Source organism: Eulemur rufifrons, chromosome 28 (genome assembly GCF_041146395.1).
Source record: "Eulemur rufifrons isolate Redbay chromosome 28, OSU_ERuf_1, whole genome shotgun sequence".
NCBI classification, from domain to species: domain Eukaryota; kingdom Metazoa; phylum Chordata; class Mammalia; order Primates; family Lemuridae; genus Eulemur; species Eulemur rufifrons.
The window spans coordinates 58,270,079-58,288,977 of NC_091010.1; the positions used below are offsets into that span (position 1 = coordinate 58,270,079).

General features: G+C 34.8%; 1 protein-coding gene across 1 annotated transcript in view; it reads left to right on the forward strand.

The window, feature by feature from the left end:
- TRUB1 (TruB pseudouridine synthase family member 1) overlaps positions 1–18,693 on the forward strand; it is a 35,773-nt gene extending 17,080 nt beyond the window's left edge. The window contains exons 4-9 of the mRNA XM_069460562.1: positions 2,544–2,625; positions 10,528–10,600; positions 12,216–12,355; positions 14,393–14,449; positions 15,204–15,445; positions 18,353–18,693. Of these exons, the coding sequence (XP_069316663.1) occupies positions 2,544–2,625; positions 10,528–10,600; positions 12,216–12,355; positions 14,393–14,449; positions 15,204–15,445; positions 18,353–18,472 (714 nt within the window). The 3' untranslated portion in view covers positions 18,473–18,693. The remainder of the gene's footprint in view (positions 1–2,543; positions 2,626–10,527; positions 10,601–12,215; positions 12,356–14,392; positions 14,450–15,203; positions 15,446–18,352) is intronic.
- Positions 18,694–18,899: the final 206 nt, after the last annotated feature.

Below are 18,899 nucleotides of genomic sequence, written 5' to 3' on the forward strand. Positions count from 1 at the left end.
TCTTATGAGCACCTAGGAGAATACTTTTTTCATTCACAGTCCTTAGGAAACTTGATTGAATTTATGGATTTGATATAGGCCTTCATTCTTTTTAGGTATAGAATTTGTATTGAGTACCTGTGGAGGTGGAGGATTGGGAGATGGGATGGATTAACAGGTTGACTGGGAGTTGGAATGGATTAACAAGGTGACTTTGCAAGATGAATACAGTTTGATCCTTAGAGAAGAGAGGGAGCTCAAGGCTAGGGAAGCAGCATGTCCCAGGCATGGGACACACACAGTCCAGAGACTAGAATTGGCATCGCATAATTGGAAAACATGTTCAGGCTCCTGGTTCAAACTTGTTGCATAGCAGAATAGGACAGATACACTCAAGGCACAATATACAGGATTGCACTGTGTTTTTCTTATGCAACTAGACAGACTCTTAAGGCAAAAATTATAGAGAATATTTTGATGCTTTACTGTTCCTTATGAGAACTAACTCTGACCACTGTTACTGTGAATCATGCTGCATCTTCTTTTCTTTTCTTTTTTTTCTTTTTCTTTTTTGAGGCAAAATCTCGCTGTCACCCCAGGTAGACTGCAGTGGTGTCATCATAGCTCACTGCAACCTCAAACTCCTGGGCTGAAGTGATCCTCCTACCTCAGCCTCTGGGGTAGCTGGGACTACAGGCTTGTACCACCACACCTGGCTAATTTTTCTATTTTTTGTAGAGACAGGGTCTCGCTCTTGCTCAGGCTGGTCTCGAACTGACCTCAAGCGATCCACCTACCTTGGCCTCCCAGAGTGCTAGGATTACAGGTGTGAGCCACTGTACCCGGCCTTGCATCTTCTTTTCTTTAAAAATAATAATAAAAATATTGTAATCTGTTGTTTACCAGGGCTAGATACTATTGCTCTAAATTCTTTGCTGCTTCTCATGAGGTACTGTTATTTTCCCCATTTTAAGATAAGAAAATGAAGCTCTAGCAGGAAAGACTAACTTAACGTACTTTACCAGCTGTGGTGGAGTCAGAGTTCAGATTCAGCCAGCTGGGCTCTGGGCCTTTGCTCTTACCATTTGGCCTGCTGTGCCTCTCCCCGTGGTTTGCTTAATCAAGGTTGATTGTTCCAAAATATAGAAGCAGGAATGGGGTATCTCAGGTAATGAGACTGAATATTTAGTTACAAGAAACTAAGTTTTGTCAGCACCTACAAAACTTAAAAGAAATTAATTCAAATGCATTAGAGCATTCCCCCTGTATTGTATTTATGAAAAAAAATTCTGAGCTGTATAATATGAAATTGATTTCATTGAAGACCCTTAGGCTGCTATAAAGTGTCTGCATGTTTATGGGATTTTGAAGTTTTAATATTTTCCTCATTTTTGTCTTGGGTCCCTTCACTAGAATTATAAGTTTATCATTAATAAGGTATATTTTTACAAAGTGCTTTGAGCTTTCTCCTTTAAAAACAGTCATATAAATACAGATTATTTTCAGTGGGAAATATAGTCCTTGCACTTTTCTCACTAATTCATGTGATATTCCAAATAAAATTTGAAGTTGACCAAAAGAAAGTAGTGAAAAGAATATGTACTACAAATGTGCCCCAAGAGAAGTAAGACAATACTCAGTTAAATAATAATGATCAAATTCTTCACTTGTGAATAGTGATCAGTTCTTAGAAGTGACTTTTTTCCTTTCAGAGAGCTTAAATATCAATTTTTCTTTATTAAGAAAGCACTTGTAATAGTTATAGGCATCACCTCCGCTATACTAGTTTTGCTCATTGTCTACATATTTAGCTTTTGCTAAGATTTGCTTTTTTTTTTTTGAGACAGACTCTTGCTCTGTCATCTGGGATAGAGTGCCATGGCGTCAGCCTAGCTCACAGCAACCTCAAACTCTTGGGCTCAAGCGATTCTCATGCCTCAGCCTCCCAAGTATCTGGGCACGTGCTACCACACTCAGCTAATTTTGCTCTTTTTAATAGAGACAAGGTCTCAATCTTGCTGAGGCTGGCCTCGAACTCCTGACCTCAAGCGATCCTCCCACTTCTGCCTCCCAGAGTGCTAGGATTACAGGTGTGAGCCACCATGCCCGGCCGAGATTTGTCTTTGTATTTCATATAAGAAGTAATAAATCAACTTACTTAAAATTAATTTTAATTGTATGTGCAGAAAAATTATTGAATCATGTGATGGCCATGTCAGGGTTTATTGTATCATTCTCCCTACTCATGGATATATTTGAAAAATTTCCTTAAAAATCAAACTGCCCAGTAAGTGGTTTTAGAAATTTGTTTGCAATGGCAGTAGTCATAATTATCAATAAAATCATGTTTTTCTTTCTCATGTTGGCTAGTGTAGGAAGTTTGTGAATGTTCCTCAGTTTACACAAATGCTTCCCACATATCAAAACCAAACTAACAAAACAGTTGCAGTCTGTTATTTTTGCCTTCATTTTGTATTGACTTGATAGTATTAGTAAAATTCTCTACATGCATAAATTTTTCTTTACCTTATGCCCATTTTTCTCCTGTGTTTCTCTTCCCCTAGAGGTATACTGCCATTGGAGAACTGGGCAAAGCTACCGACACACTAGATTCTACGGGGAAAGTAACAGAAGAAAAACCTTATGGTATGAAGTTCAACTTACGTAGTCCTCCTTTTTAACATTTAGAGAAAGTTTCTGAGAATGCAAAATTTTAAAATAAATCTCTTACCCGATATTTCCAGTGATTTCAGTTCTCAGTACATTTCTTTAGGATAAGAAGATTGGAAATTGTTTATCACATTTTTGCTTATTTGGTATGTTTATGAATAAAGATTTATCGTGATTGCCTCTTTTCCTATAATGAATTGTTTTAATGGTTAGCATTATTCGTGCAAATAATTCCCTTACCAAAAACATTTATAGCTAGAGTTTAGGTTATTTTCCCTAGTAAGGAAGGAACAAAGCAGAGATACTCTCATGTTAGATTTTACCTGTCTTGTCTTTAAAAACAACAACAACAATTATTTGCCATCTGTTGAAATAAATGTGCCAGGTTTAATACTTTAAAACTAATCATGTTTCTGCTTTTGGAGTATGTAAAAAGATGCCAGAGGAAAGCTATTTCTCTGGAAGTAAAGCGGAACTGACTGGTGCTCACCTTAATATTTCTCCCATTCCTTCTTTCACTACTTTAAGAAAGGATAGATAAATGAAATGGTCTCCTAGCAACTCTCACAGTGCTTATGCTATTTATAATGCAGTAGTTACAGTTTTTTAAGTCAGTTCACCTGTATTATTATGTCGCTAATTATGAATTTTTTGTAGACTTTCTATTTTTTTCCTCTGTGTTTAATGTTATCTCTGAATTTAGTTGTAGACAGTCTAGCCTCTGCCTACCCCCCAGCCCCTATTTTTGTGTTGATTGTCCTTATCATATATTACATATTGCCCCAGTAGTGAGCCCAACCTTTTCTTGTTCATAGTAGCTTTACTTATTCTATTAACATTTATGTGTAGCTTACTATCTTGCTCAGTTAATTAAGCAACATAATGAAAAGAAAAATCGCAGATTTATTTCAAGTCCTTTTAAAAATAGATGTTGAAGGCTTTTTAGATTAAAGAGGCATAAGGCCATAGGAGGATATCAGAGATTTCCAGAGTATACTATAGCTGTGGTCCCCAAACCCCTGACCACAGCCCAGTACTGGTCCATGGCCTGTTAGGAACCTGGCCGCACAGCAGGAGGTGAGCGGTAGGTGAGCTAGTGAAGCTTCATTTGTATTTACAGCCACACCCCATCGCATGCATCACCGCCTGAGTTCCACCTCCTGTCACATCAGTGGCGGCATTAGATTCTGCATTATGATGAGTTGTATAATTATTTCATTATATGTTACGATGTAATAATAATAGAAATAAAGTGCACAATAAGTGTAATGCGCTTGAATCATTCCAAAACCATCCCCCACCCAGTTCATGGAAAAATTGTCTTCCATGAAACTGGTCCCTGGTGCCAAAAAGGTTGGAGACCGCCGTACTATAGTCATTACACATATAATTAAGTCTGCTGAACCTCTGTCTCCATTTGCCAAAGCATAATAAGGAGAATGATTGATATTCAGAATAATGGTCCTAGGATAATGTAATTAAGGATGGGATGCAACTTGGTGAAGTGCAAAGAGCACTAGAGTAAGCAAACCTGGATTTAATTTCTAGCTTTACCCTTTTGTAGCTGTGTATCGTATATTTGAAAATGTCTCAATCTGTTTCAGTTTTTTCATCTCCAAAATTATGATAATGATACCAACCTCGTAGTATTAGGAGGATTGATTGGAAGAGAATGGATATAGAGGTCTCATAGACAAGTCATGGGGTTCTTAGTGGTCCCATCAGAAATGGTAGTAACTTGGACCAGGGTGATGGTGGTAGAGAGAGAAGTTTTCAGATTAGAACGATGGTTAGGAAGTGAAATTGGTGAGACTTGAAGATTGACTGCATGAGGATAATGAGGAAGTTGTAAACCATATAAATCACTGTGAACGCCACAGGTACAAATGCAAAGTGATATAGGTGTGTTGTGTTAATGACTTAGTACTAGAAATTCAGTGTATGCAAAACTGGCCATACTGCCTGTTTAAATGAAAATAGAGTTAAGTTCTAGCCTCAGGTAATTATTAATATAAACAGGCTTTTCACTTACCTATCTGGCAGACATCCAGAAGTCAGACAGGACACAGGGAATTCTTCCCTGGGATCCATGATCCTGCATGTCTGGCATTTTCGGTCTCACCCATGAAAGGCCACTGGAGCTGCCACCTCACCCAGTTATTGTAACAACCAAAAATGCAGTTCTTAATTGACCTGTCATGAACAACTGACATTTGGATAAAGTAACTAAGGCAATATGTAGGCCATGGCAAATGAATGTTCTTAGGACATTTTGTCCTATCTAGACAAGTATTATTATACTTGTCCTCTGTTGATCCCTTAAGCTATGGAGCTGAAACCATGTCTCTTTTGATCGTCACTGTATTTTTGGTGTAATGTGTGGCATACAGAATAAAATATTCAACATATGAATAAATAAAGCAGGCAATAGAGACATTCTCAGATAAGACTGCAGGTAAGTTCCAGGAAAGGCAAAATATCTTCCTACCTTCTGCTGTTCTTTTCTCATCTGCATGTAGATATTAAATCTATGCTTAGTACTATGACTAGTGTCTCTGAGGACACACGGCTTCAATGTGCTCATCAATGAGTTTTCCACTGAGCTCAGGACACTAGGACCTTGACTAGATGTGGGCCAAAGTCTCACATCTGGGACTCCTGGGGTGACCTAATTGTTCCTGCATTGGGAATATTTTCTGTCCCTCCTGTGCCTTATTGTGAGGCAAGAAATGTAAAAGGAAAGTAGAATTTCATGCTAAAATCCTCTGTTCTAAACACCACCCCTTAGTCTTGTGACAGGATGTTACCAAGGTCTTCTCGAATGGGTATAGCTTATTTTGTATCTAATGGGAGTGGTTCCCCCTGGACTGTGTGTGGTTTGGCTGCCCACACTTCACAGGCTTATCCTGGAGGAAGCTGAAGAGTTGAATTGGGTCTCAATTGTGATTTAAATAAGTAGGGGACACAACATATTAAGGCTAGTGTGTAGCTGGGTAACAATCTTATGGTGCTATTTGTATTTAAACATTGTATCATAAGTTATTACACAAATAAAGAAAAGTGAACAAAAAATAAATTTGCAGCTCAATGAATTATCACAAAGCAAACTCCATGCAGCTACCACCCCTAGTCAAGATATAGAAGATTCCTAGAGAGAAACCTTAGGCACCATTCCAGTCACTAATGCATCCTTCTTTTCCAAAGATAACTACTATTCTAAAATGATGATATAATTTTGCCTATTTTTGAACTTTATATAAATGTATTTAAACAGTATGTATCCTTTTTTGTCTAAATTCTTCTGCTTGTATTTGTGAGATCCATCCGTGTTGTTACATCTATCAGTATTTTGGACTTTTTTATTGCTGTGTAGTATGCCACTGTGTGAATATACCACCACACACGTGCGTATTAATACATACATACATATGTGTACACCCACACCCTCTTCTGTTCTTCTGGCATTTGGGTTGTTTCCACTTTGGGGCTTTATGACTAAATCTGCTGTGTATATTTTGTACTTCTGGTAGACACATATACTCACTTGTTCAGGTCTCTTGCCCATTTTTTTTTTTTTTCTTTCCCTGTTGATTTCCCTTTTTCTTACTGATTTGTGTGAGTTCTTTCTATACTCTTGATATGTGCTCATCTTTTGGTTATGTATGTAGCAGATATTTTCTCCTACTTTGTGACTTGCCTTTTTCCTCTCTTAATTTGTCTTTTGGAAAATAGAAGTTCTTAGTTTTAATTTTGTCCAGTTTATCAAGTCTTTTCCTTTATGGTTGGTCCTTTTGGTATCCTGTTGAAGAAAACTTTTTTCTACCACAAAAACATGAAGATATTTTTCTCTGTTCTAGAAACTTTTATTTCTTTGCCTTTCACATTACATCTGCAATTCACCATTTTCCCCCTACGTTGATAGTTGGCATTCAGCGCTTTTAAACCCCGCTACTCTGCATTGCCTCTTTTGTCATAAATCAAGCACCATTTAGGCCTGGGCTTGTTTGGAATCTATTTTTCTACATCGGTCAGTTTCTGTCTTTGTGCTAATACCAAACTATCTTAACTGCTAGAGTTTTAGACTAAATCTTGATATCTGGAAGAGCAAGTCATCCTACCTTATTCTTATAGATTTTTTTCCTATAGTTTTTTAATAGCTTTCTTGTCAAAATAAAGAAGTTTCCTTCTATTCCTACTTTGCTGAGTTCTGGGTTTTTATTTGTTTGTTTGTTTGTTTTGCTTTTTTTCCTAAATCATGAGAAGATACTGGATTTTATCAGGTAGATTCTGCATCTTTTGATTTTTCTTATTCAAACATTAAACTAACTTTACATTTGTGGAATCAACCCAACTTGGTTGTGATGTGTTATCCTTTATGAAAATTATTGGATTTGATTTGCTAATATTTAGTTTAGGAGTTTCGCATTTGTATTGATGAGTAAGATTACTCTGTATTTTTCTTTTTTCTTAATGCCTTTGACTGGTTTTGATATCAAAGTTATGCTGACCTCATACAATGGGTTGAGGAATATTCTCATTTCCTCTGTTCTCTGGAAGAATTTATGTCAGATGAACATTTCTTTTTCTAATGTTTGGTAGAATTTACTGATAGACATCTGTTTTGGAGTTTTCTTTGTTAGGAAGTTTTTAAATTATGGATTGAGTTTTTTTTTTTTCCTAGCTATTGGACATACTTTTTTTTAATTTCTTTTATCATTCTAGATAATTTTTCCCCTAGAGATACAATAGTATTTCTGATAGTTCATTGCTAGTGTATAGAAATGGTGTTGAATTTGTATATTGATCTTTTGTTTTTCAGCTTTACTAAACGCACTTATTTCTAGTTGCTATTGTATAGATTTTCTGTTAGGGTGGGTCTAAAGTAGACTTCTTTCCGGGTCTAGATTAGCCCTACTCCTAAGGCATGGCTTTTCTGGGGTCTCTATTGAATGTCCTGGGTGTTTAGCAAGTTTCTTCATTCTTGGTGGTTGAAATTGAGACAACTTCCAGCCGTGTAAGGGCTTTACTAGTAGTTCTTTGGTTAATTTTATCGAAACCCTCTCTATATGTGTGCAGCTTAGAATTTAGCCAGAGTCTCAAGATAGACATCTCTTCTCTGTGTAATTCCCCCAAATTTCAGCTGCCACTGCTTCCTCAAACTCTGATCCCTGTTCAGGGGATCACTATGCTGTGTTTGAGATTCCCCTCTCTGCCCCACAGTTAAGAAAGCACCGCGGGTGATTGTGGGGCTTTTCCTGCTTGTTTCCATTCTCTCAGGGATTGCAGTCCTTGCTGCCTGTTGTCTGCCTAAAAACAGTTCTTTGATATATTTTCTCCAGCTTAACAGCTGTTTATGGCAGCAGGACTTGCCCAGTAACAGTCACTCTGTCGTAGTCGAATATGGTTTTAACTCTGCCATGGTGTGTTTAGCTTCGTAGTTAAGTACCAGCTATCCTGTTGTAAGTTTGCTGGAATAGTCAATAAATTTTAAGCAAATATTGATGTATGACATGATCTTGTATATATTAATTTTGTGAGAATGACTTCAAATAATTAATCTCAAATGAATGCTGTCATATTGATGGTTTATTAATTTCCTAAACAAAAAATAATTACCCTAGTCATATTTATCTTCCTTTACCAAATGTACTTTTTCTGGCTAGTGATTGGGTATACTTGCTGTGGCGATTCCATTTCTTTTTAAATACTTTAAAGGTAGAGTCTTTACTATATGATAGGGATAATTATTAATTGGATTTGACTAGTACCATGTTTTAGATATGCCAGCTTACGCTACATACTTATGTACCACAGCTTAGCTTTTATTATAAAGTAACTTGCTGTGTAGGCTTTCTGTAGAGTGAGTCAAATATCAGATGAACGATTGGCCTAGGTGACTTTTAAATGCCCTTCAACCTTGAGATTCTATTATTCTTCAGCAAATTAAATTCAGCAAGAATGTCTTGAGTGCCATCTTAATAGGGTTTGTTATAGAAGAAAAATTGTCTTTGCCTTTGAGAAGCTTAGAATTTCATTGGTGAGATAATATCTACATATATAAACAGAGAGTAGTTAAAAATTGTGTGTGATTAATTGCAGAATGAACAGCCTGAGATGTTCAGTCAGAGAAAGAGACAACATGGCAGAAGTAGAATGAGAGAGAACACGTCTAGGCATCTTGTGTGTGGGAATATCAGTGAAAGAGAGGCCTGGAAGCAGTACAAAGGAATACACATTTGCAGGAATGTCAGTAAAGAGATCAGCCTTGCAGAAGTAGAAAGCTGTTTGATTTTGTTTTAAAAATCTGTGGCAAAGTTATGAACTATTGCAGTTTTATCAACAATAGCATTTCTTTTAGCAAGTGCCAGCATGTTGATAGCATTGGCTGTCTAGATTTGGAAATCTTATATTTGCATAACTAAGGTGCCACCAGTAATTATGTCTTAATGTTGCAGCAGAGTAAAAATTTTTCGTGGAAAAATCCTCTTCTGTATCATGAGATATATCTGTTTGAGAAACAGTATGAATACAACCATCTAAGATCTGCCTTTTTGGAGCTGCTGATTGTTGGAGAAATTCTTTTGAGTTCTGTAGCTCTTCTCTATCTGTTTGAGTCTAGTAGATTCTAGTCTTTGTCTGTGTTTAGCTTTTAAGGGTCAAGGTCATTCTGAGGTTAAGACTGTCTTGCTGAGTTGATATTAAAATCTGGACACAGGGTTCCATGCTGTCTTTTAATTTTTATTCTGGTATTGAAACAGTAATTCAAACACACTAGTTTTTATTTAATATTGTTCAAATAAAATCAAATGTAACATGCATATACGAGAATAAAAAGTTTAGATAAATTTTCTACAAAATGGTAAAAGCACTGAATTTTCTTTCCATTGACTGTGACCTAAACAGATTATAGAATATTTCTATGACTTAGTTTATTATTGAATATGGAATAGGTATAAAGACTCATCTGTAAATATAAAAATTATAAATATTAAATTTCAGTGTGTCATACTTTTCAATTTTTAAAATTAATAAACTATACTTTAATATTGCATCATTTTGTTTGAGGGAGTGTAGAACAAAAGCTGAAAATATGACTAAGTGACAGATATTAAAAGCATTATGTGTATGTCTTCATTCAGATTTTCTAAAATCATTGTTTCAAAAATGCCTTTACTAGGCATGCTAAAATCCTTGCTATGTGTTCTTTTTTTGCACTGGCTTATTTTTGAGGCTGACTGAGAGTGTTCATTTAAAAGAAGAGAGAAATTTCAAGAGCAGAGAAGGGAGGGGCGAGACAGATAAATATATCTTTACTTGCAGACAGAGTTGAATGTGTGTAAAATTTATGCCAGAACATAGAATAGTTTTGAAGTCTTATTGGGTAAAACTTAAAATGTGGGTACTACTTGATAATCTTTAGTACCACCTTAAGTTATTTATAATATTTGATGCCTAGAGAAACTTAAAAAAGATCTATGGGAATTATTTTTTGGCTTACCTTCTGATCACCTCATTATTGATCACTGCAGGACCATTTTTGTAGCTAACGTGGCATTTTCCTCAGGTCTTCTAAAGGCCATAGTCAGAACCAACTAAATGCATATAAGATGATTGAATCATTTTTATTGGAGAAAAAATTGAAGCAAAGGAGATTTAGTCTTAATAAAGAGCAATATAAGACTTTCTCCCTCTTTTATCTCATTAATGAATATTTTATTCTTTTCAACAAGGTAGAATCTGGCCTACAAAACATACACCCATGATATTAGCTTTGTTGGAAAAATTTTTAAATGAATTTTCAGAGCTGTTGATGCTATAAAAATAGGATTGTACTCCTGTGGTTGCTTTAGTATCACTTTTTTCCTTCATTTTTGGCAGATAAAATAACACAAGAAGATATTGAAGGCATTCTACAGAAATTTACTGGGAATATAATGCAAGTACCCCCCCTGTAAGTTTAATTATTGAATGTGGATAAATGTTTTGTTTTACTTTCCAGTGGTTTACATCACTCTAATTAAAATAAATGGGCTGTCTTTTACTATATGTCAAGGCAGGTTTTAAATGATCATTGCAAATGATCAAGTACAGATGAACCTGATTTAGACAGGGTGTGGAGCCTTTGGCACTCTCCAAGACGTAGCAGAACGTGGTCTCCTTTGTTCCTACATGTCACCGCAGTCTGATATCTGTGCTATTCCAGTGTTTACTGGCTTTTCTGATTCTTATCAATAGACATGGGGCAATTTTGGTGCCCAGAGATGTCACTTTTCTCAGAATTGCTGTGAAGGGACCAGTGTAATCTGGGAAGGGCATCACAGCTGTGATTCAGAGTACTAATGTGTGCTGCCTGTCAGGTGCGGGGACCATTCCTTTTAGGCAGAATCAGTCAAACAGATGAGATTTGTAACTTATTAAAAATACGATTATATTGCTTTACTACTTGTTTTAGTTCATGGGCTGCTATAACAAAAATAACACAAACTGGGTAGCTTATAAACAACAGAAATTTATTTTTCACAATTCCGGAGGCTGGGAAGTCCAAGATCACAATGCCAACAAGTTCAGTGTGGTGCCTTCTTGCTGTGTCTCTCCATGGTGGAAGTGGCAAGGCAGCTCTCTGGGGCCCCTTTTATAAGGGCATTACTACCTTTCATGAGGGCTCTGCCCTAGGACCTTACAAGAGCCCCCACCTCCTAATACCATTTGGGGGGTACACAAACATTTAGATCATAGTACCACTTAACCATATTTTTGTGCATATTACCATTTTAAGCAAATTGCTTTTTTTTTTTTAATGGCTGATGACTATAAGATATGTCAGGATGACAGTTCTTTTAGAATTTAATATTTATATTTAAAAATCTTTGTTTTTTCAAGAACATTGAAATATCTATGGGGAAGTTTTTCTTCATGATTTTGCTTCAAATATAAAGATGTAAAAATTTTAGTAAGATTTGCATAAACATTTTGGATCATTTTTAAAATAAATCAAACTTATTATATTTATTTATAAGAACCATTTTAGAATTTTCTTTTCTGTGATTATTCCAAGAGTTTTGTGTCTAATAAAATTTAATCACACAAAGCTAAGATCTGTTAAGTAGATTATTTGCATAGTAGCTTTTTAGAAACATTTTGTTAGCTTTTATATAAAAATGAATATTGTAATAGAAATGGTTGCAGGGAAATATAGCTGAGATTATTATGACCAGAGGCTACTGGGTTCCTTGTCCCTTTAACATAGAATGAGGCCTAGTAAAGAGCAAATGTGAGTAGACCATCTCCAGCAAGATGGTTAAAGAATAAAATTGGCAACACTGATTATTGAGTATTAGAATGAGCTTATATTAGCCTCAGAGATATTTAGAAACTATCCATGACAGCATCGTGGAGTAGATTGGAAGAAAATACTAGTTCATTTTTTAGAAGGATTTTCAGTGTAAAGGGCTGCTAGTCATCCTTCCTTTCCATGCCTTAATCTGAAATTCTCTCTCCATCTTTCTAAATCACTCTCCATTCTTGCTCTCCCTTACCCTTCCTCTCTCCCTCTCTTATCTTGCAAGCTATTCGGCATTAAAGAAAGATGGCCAGAGACTTTCAACTTTGATGAAGAGAGGTGAAGTCGTAGAAGCAAAACCTGCCAGGCCAGTGACTGTATACAGTATCTCCCTTCAGAAATTCCAGCCACCATTTTTCACGTTAGGTAAGATGAGGAACCTTGAAATCATTTGTGTTGACATGTACCTTTATTTTGTATTTGGCTACTTTTGTGTAATTTTAATGTGTTCCTGGGATATTGGAGATGTTTTAAAATTTGAATTTAAGGAAAGTTAGGATTTGTTAATAACTTTTTGATAACACAGTTAATGAGATACCTAAAGCTATATGGAGGTTCAGAAATACCTTTTTAACTAGCCTGAGTTTTTCATATATTGTATTATGTTACCTTACTATGAAGTTGGAAGTAACATACTTTAGATCTCTATAGAGAAGAGTAGGTAAGAAGTATATATTTTTTACAGTTTAAATATTTATCATCTTTTTCCTCCCATGGCAAGTACCTGATAGATTCAGTTTTAGAATTGACATTAATTTGTCCTTTTAAAGCTTTTTTAGTTTTTGGATAAAAAATTCTAAAAGGGAGTAATTTTTCCCCCTCTTCTTTGTATCCTATAAATTATTACTAAAGATCCTGAAAATATTGAAAAAATGGGTAAGGCAGAAATGTATTCTTGGACACATGGTCACATTTTAATTTAGATTATCACTTTGAATTTATAATACATATTTGAAATAAATATAAAAGCCAAAAAGTTTGTTTCTATTGTTGGAAATTTTATGATCTTCACAGCTGCAGAAAGTTGTGAAGAGCTGTAAAGAATCAAAAGCTATAGTTCTTAATCCTCAGCCTCCCTTAAATTGATCCTACCCTTAATTTCACACTGCATACTGAATAGGATTCCTTTTAGAAGTAATTTGCCAAAACCTTTTTTCCTAAATTTTGTTGCTGTTTCCCATTGACATTATTATTTAATGTGTATTCAGTTCCTACTGAATATGATTTTGTACAATTAATAAAAAAGGCACTCCTTTTCTTGGGTTTCCTGATACTGAAATATTTGACAAGTAATGAAAAAAACACACTAAAAATGTTTTGCTCCATTCCATGAAAATGAAGCAGCTGGTTTGGCAGAGTAGATATGATCTATGAAAGTAAGAAAAACTCAAATTTTTCTGATTGCCTGTAAATTGTAAATATTTTAACTATAGTGTAACAGGCCAAAAGAACTGTCTTTTCACCAAAATCAAATATAGTGCAAGAATGTTAGCACACTTACGTTTGATTCTAATGCCCATTTTTGTTTTCTTAGCAATGGCCCCAAACTGTGAGCTGACTGAAACAAAAAAAGGAATTAAAATCCCCAGGTGTTGAATTTTGATTAATTCCTCCAATGGCTTTATGTGTACCAGTGAGACTAGAAACAGCTAGAATGTAGTCCCTTTGTGTGGAAATATGGCAGCTGTTTTCAGGATGTCTTGTTGATGAATAAAAATAATGCAGAATCCTGCTCTCAACCAATAAACATGTGTTATATTGTGTTAAGATGTTTAGATATACATTCATTTTGGGGGACATTGTATAATTTTAAGTTATTTCATGATTTTTTAAGAAATATTTCCAAGAGCACATTTTAATATGCTGAGCTCTGTATGTGTAGTATAGTACACCAAATGTAATTCTTGTCACTGTAAAAGGAGTTTTTTTTATTGAGTTGGTTGGTTGTATATTTTTGAAGGTACAAATCTGAAAATATTTTAATAATCTTCAGCTCATTATGGCAAAGCTGCAATTTCTAACCATTTAAAAACCTATTAAATGAACAAGGTGTATAAATCTGAAAATAATTTTTAAAATCTACAGCTCTCAATAGCAAAGCTGAGATTTCTAACTATTTGAAACCTATTAAATGAACAAGGCTGAAGTATTAAAGTGGTGTGACTTGCCAGTTAATTTAAAATGTGTTCATGAGTTTTTGCTGTTTGCTTTCTCCACACTCTGACTTTTCAATCTCACAAACACATATGCTACTGGATGAATAATTTATGTTTTAGCACATAAATATTTTATCACAGGATTGTTTGCATAGTGCATTTTTACATTTGTTTAGGGGCATCATTTCTATGTAAAGTGGATTTCATAGGAGGTTAGCAATTTACCATGTCACTGTTAACATTCCAGATGTTGAATGTGGAGGAGGTTTTTATATCAGAAGCTTGGTCAGTGACATTGGCAAAGGTAAGCATAAAAATGAATTATGAATTATCATTTAGAAAGTAATATTCCTTTTCGATGGGAAGAGGAAATTTTCTGTTTTTCTTATTTCTGAGTATTGGCCTTAGGAAATGAACTCTTGCTGCCTTCAGCTTTAGAAGCATTGTAGGTTTATGGCATGCAATTATCAGCCTCAGCAGCTGCAGTGAAATGCTCATAATGGGAAAGAAGAAGAGAAAGAGAGGAACAGAAAATGAAGACAGGAATAATAAATGTAAGAGCCAACATTTTTCCAGTACAAAACATTTTAACTCAGAGTAGGGATCAAAAAAAAAAGGTTTACCCTTCTAAAAGTTACTTTCATTGATGCAAATCAAATTTTTTAAAAATTGGAAGCCATAGTCTTATAAATAGCCAGAAAGTTGCAGTTCTGGCTCTGCCATTTACTACTGGGCAGTTGTGACATTGGCAGTTCCATTACCTCATCTATAAAGTAAGGGTAAGATTCACCTTGTGGTTTTGCTTCATGAGTTAAATAAGAAAAATGTGTGCAAGTTCTTTGTTGACATTAGAGCATTTTAGGTGAGTTATTAAATATTATTTTGCTCATTAATAATTTCTTTATCTCAAGGCTCTTGGTTCTTATATTGGATTATTATAATTTTACTCTTGGGGTGGTTTTGAGAGGTTTGAGTCAAGTTCTGTCACTTGAAAAATTATAGGCTATGAAATACTGAATCATTTATCTTCTGGATTTTTTCACCTTTTGTTGCTGTAGAACTCTCTTCCTGTGCCAATGTGCTAGAGCTGACCCGAACCAAACAGGGACCGTTTACACTAGAAGAACATGCCCTTCCTGAAGACAAATGGACAATTGATGACATTGCACAGTCTCTTGAGCATTGCTCATCTCTTCTCCCAGCAGAGTTGGCACTTAAAAAGTCAAAACCTGAGGAGTCTAATGAACAGGTTTTGAGCTGTGAATATATAACTCTAAATGAGACAAAGGGAGAAGACGACGTAAGTAAGACATTTTGAGATTGGCCTGGGAATATCATCATTTCCTGGTTGACATTTGAATCCTGTGTGCAGATGCAGGATGACAGGCTACATGCAAGAGACAGCCATTCCTAACTTAATTTTTTGCATGAAGGAAAATGTCCATCGTTTACAGGTTTCTATAGTATATAATTTATTTGCTATACATTATATATGGCTTTGTACTTTAGTTCTTTGCTGTACTATGGAATGTTCTCTTAGGATTTTTTATGTTGTTAAAGTGTGAATATGATTGGATTCAGGAAAATTAACTTTCTGAATTTGATCTGTCTTTAGTTTTTTCCTGTGAAAAAGTTGAACAAATTTTCTAATCAAAGAAAAAAGAAATATGAGCTACATGGTCTAGTTTCACAAAAATGAATGTAATTTAGTGTTATTTTGACTTTATTTAGGCTTCCTGGTGGCTCCATTTTATTGAAATCTGTCAACTTGTTTGAAATGGCCATTATTGATCTCTTTCCTGTGTTTTGGAGAGTTTGTTATTATTACAAACATTTCTTTGATAAAACTACATTCATTTAGTAATACTTGTGTTTATTTATATCTTAGAAATAAACTTTTATAATAAATATTTGTAAATGAACCAAATTATTGCTGCTGCCACTAACAGAATATAAATAGAAAACTAATATTTAACTAAATTCACCTCTACCGTTAGAGAAGACAGCCCCTATAGCTTTGTATTTTGGCAGCTGTGAGATATTTTCCTGGTAATTTCATCAACATAGTCAACCATTTTGTACCAAAGTACTAAATAACATGATTTTTAAAATTTAAACTGAAGAATGCATTTTCGATTAAAAACTTCTTTATTCCTTAGCATTTCTTTATCTCTTTATACGGTGTTAATCCTTGTGACATTGTGTCTTTAGTTGTTGACTCTCTTTTAAGTGATATTTATAGACATTGAGATAGCTGCCCTGCATTTCTGCTCTAAATATTTAAAAACAGTTGTTCTCAAACATTTTCATTCAAATAGCTTTCTGAAAGTTTCCTATCCCTCTTTACCATAATTTTGAAAATGTTATATTACAAATGTCATATTACAAAATGGTAAATTTCATATATAATGAGTGCTTCACATTTTTGTTTTGGGAAAGCAATACATTATGCAGCCAGACTGTAGAAACATTCAAATCCCTCTTCCTTTACTCAAAAGGAGTATAGTTTCAAAAGGAAAACATTAAAATTTTTCTAAAATACAAGTTTTTAGATTTTTATGGATTGACTTTTTAATGGTGGTTGCCTACTTGCAACCACTAACTCAGAATTTTAAAATATATAAACTAAAGTGGTTTTATTTGTAGTTAACCTAATATAAACTCAATAAAAAAAGTTGTATGCTTCAGTAGAACATTGTCAGCACATTGGCAACATATTTTAAATGAAAATATTAAAACTGTTAGTATGAGACAGAAAATTACAAGGAAAAGAGTATAGATATCATGATTCATTAACATAAAATGCCAAACACACAAAGTTTTAAATTAGAAAGTTTACAGTTTTACTTGTTCATATCTAGTGCTGCTCAGTTCGTGTTAACCAAAAGTAGCAGTGGCTACCTCTGCCTGTTGGAATGTCACAGGTTACAGGATATCTTCTTTCATTGAAAGTAAAGTCCAGTAGTGAAATATTTAGGTTTCAGAACACAGCTGAGGTATTTCTGTTCTGTTTCTCACACTTAAAAAATTGTCGTGTATAGTTTACTAATTGGGAAAAGTAGAGATTGTTTGAAAAGGCAAGTAACTTTCAAAAATGATAGCCAGTCTTTTTTTATATTGAAAATATTGAAGGAAGTTTTGCCAAATGGGAAAATTACCCATTATCCTCATCATTGTAACGTAGTAACTTTAGAATTTCAATTTTTATATTATTCTTTCCCATTTTTTGTTCACATAATTAAAATCTTAAGTCAATTGACTATTTTTCATTTGATATTATATATTTGTATTTAGTTTTGATAATGATTTTAATTATCTTACTTTATTTTTTTTTTTATTTTTTTTTTTTTTGAGACAGAGTCTCACTCTGTTGCCCAGGCTAGAGTGAGTGCCGTGGCGTCAGCCTAGCTCACAGCAACCTCAAACTCCTGGGCTCACGCGATCCTCCTGTCTCAGCCTCCCGAGTAGCTGGGACTACAGGCATGCACCACCATGCCCGGCTAATTTTTTCTATATATATTTTTAGCTGTCCATATAATTTCTTTCTATTTTTAGTAGAGATGGGGTCTCGCTCTTGCTCAGGCTGGTCTCGAACTCCTGAGCTCAAACAATCCGCCCACCTCGGCCTCCCAGAGAGCTAGGATTACAGGCGTGAGCCACCGCGCCCGGCCTAATTATCTTACTTTATACTCATAATTTATTTAAACCATTTCCCTATTGGTGAATACTTAAGTAGTTTTCAATTTTATTAGGATACATTTCCGGGAGTGGGATTATTAGGTGAAATAATATGAACAGTTTTATGATTTATGTTTGCCTTATTACATTCCCAAAGAGTTGTAACATTTTATAGTTTCACCATTTGGGTAGGGGTTTTATATGTTGTTGCTAATTGAGTTAAGTATAAGAGAGAGATCAAAGTTGCTCTGATTTGCTTTTGTGTCATTTATCTGTATACTTTGTCCATTTATATATATAAATGTCTTAATGGTTTCTTTACACATTTGATGAATTATTAATGCAGTAAATCCTTGATAGAAGTACTTTTTGTAGCCTGTTGTCTTTTTTATTTTGGTTTTATTTTTCAGTTTTGCTAACTAAATTTGCTAACTAATTTTGATAATTCTTCCCCTCTATCATTGTCAGATTTGTAAGTATGAATAGTTAAGTTTTATTGAAACTTTAAAATATCATTCTTCTTTTTTAGTGTTTTAGAGACAGGGTCTCACTCTGTCACCTAGGCCGGAATACAGTGGTGCGATCACAGCTCACTGCAACCTTGAATTCCTGTGCTCCCATGATCCTCCTGCCTCACCCATCCAAGTAGCTGGAACTACAGGTGTGCACCATGCCTGGCTAATTTCTCTATTTTTCATAGAGATGGAGTCTCACTTGTTGTCCAGGCTGGTTTTGACCTCTTGGCCTCAAGTGATCCTCCCGCCTCAGCCTTCGAGAGTACTGGGATTACAGGTATGAGACATCATGCCCCGACTAAAATATTATTTTTTTAACTCTTATAAGCAGCTAAAACTGATCAAGATGCTCTGAAACGTTCAAGACTCAGCCATAAAAAAAAAAACAACTAGTTTTCTTTTAAGAGTCTGTTAAGTACCAATGGGTTTTTCTTCATTTTAATCCAAATATTAAATATCTATGCCTCATGTATTTCTAGATCTAATGCTTCATGACATAATAAAATTGTTTTGCTTGTAAGAAAAAGATAAATTAGAAATTCCTGAAAATGTTTCAACTTG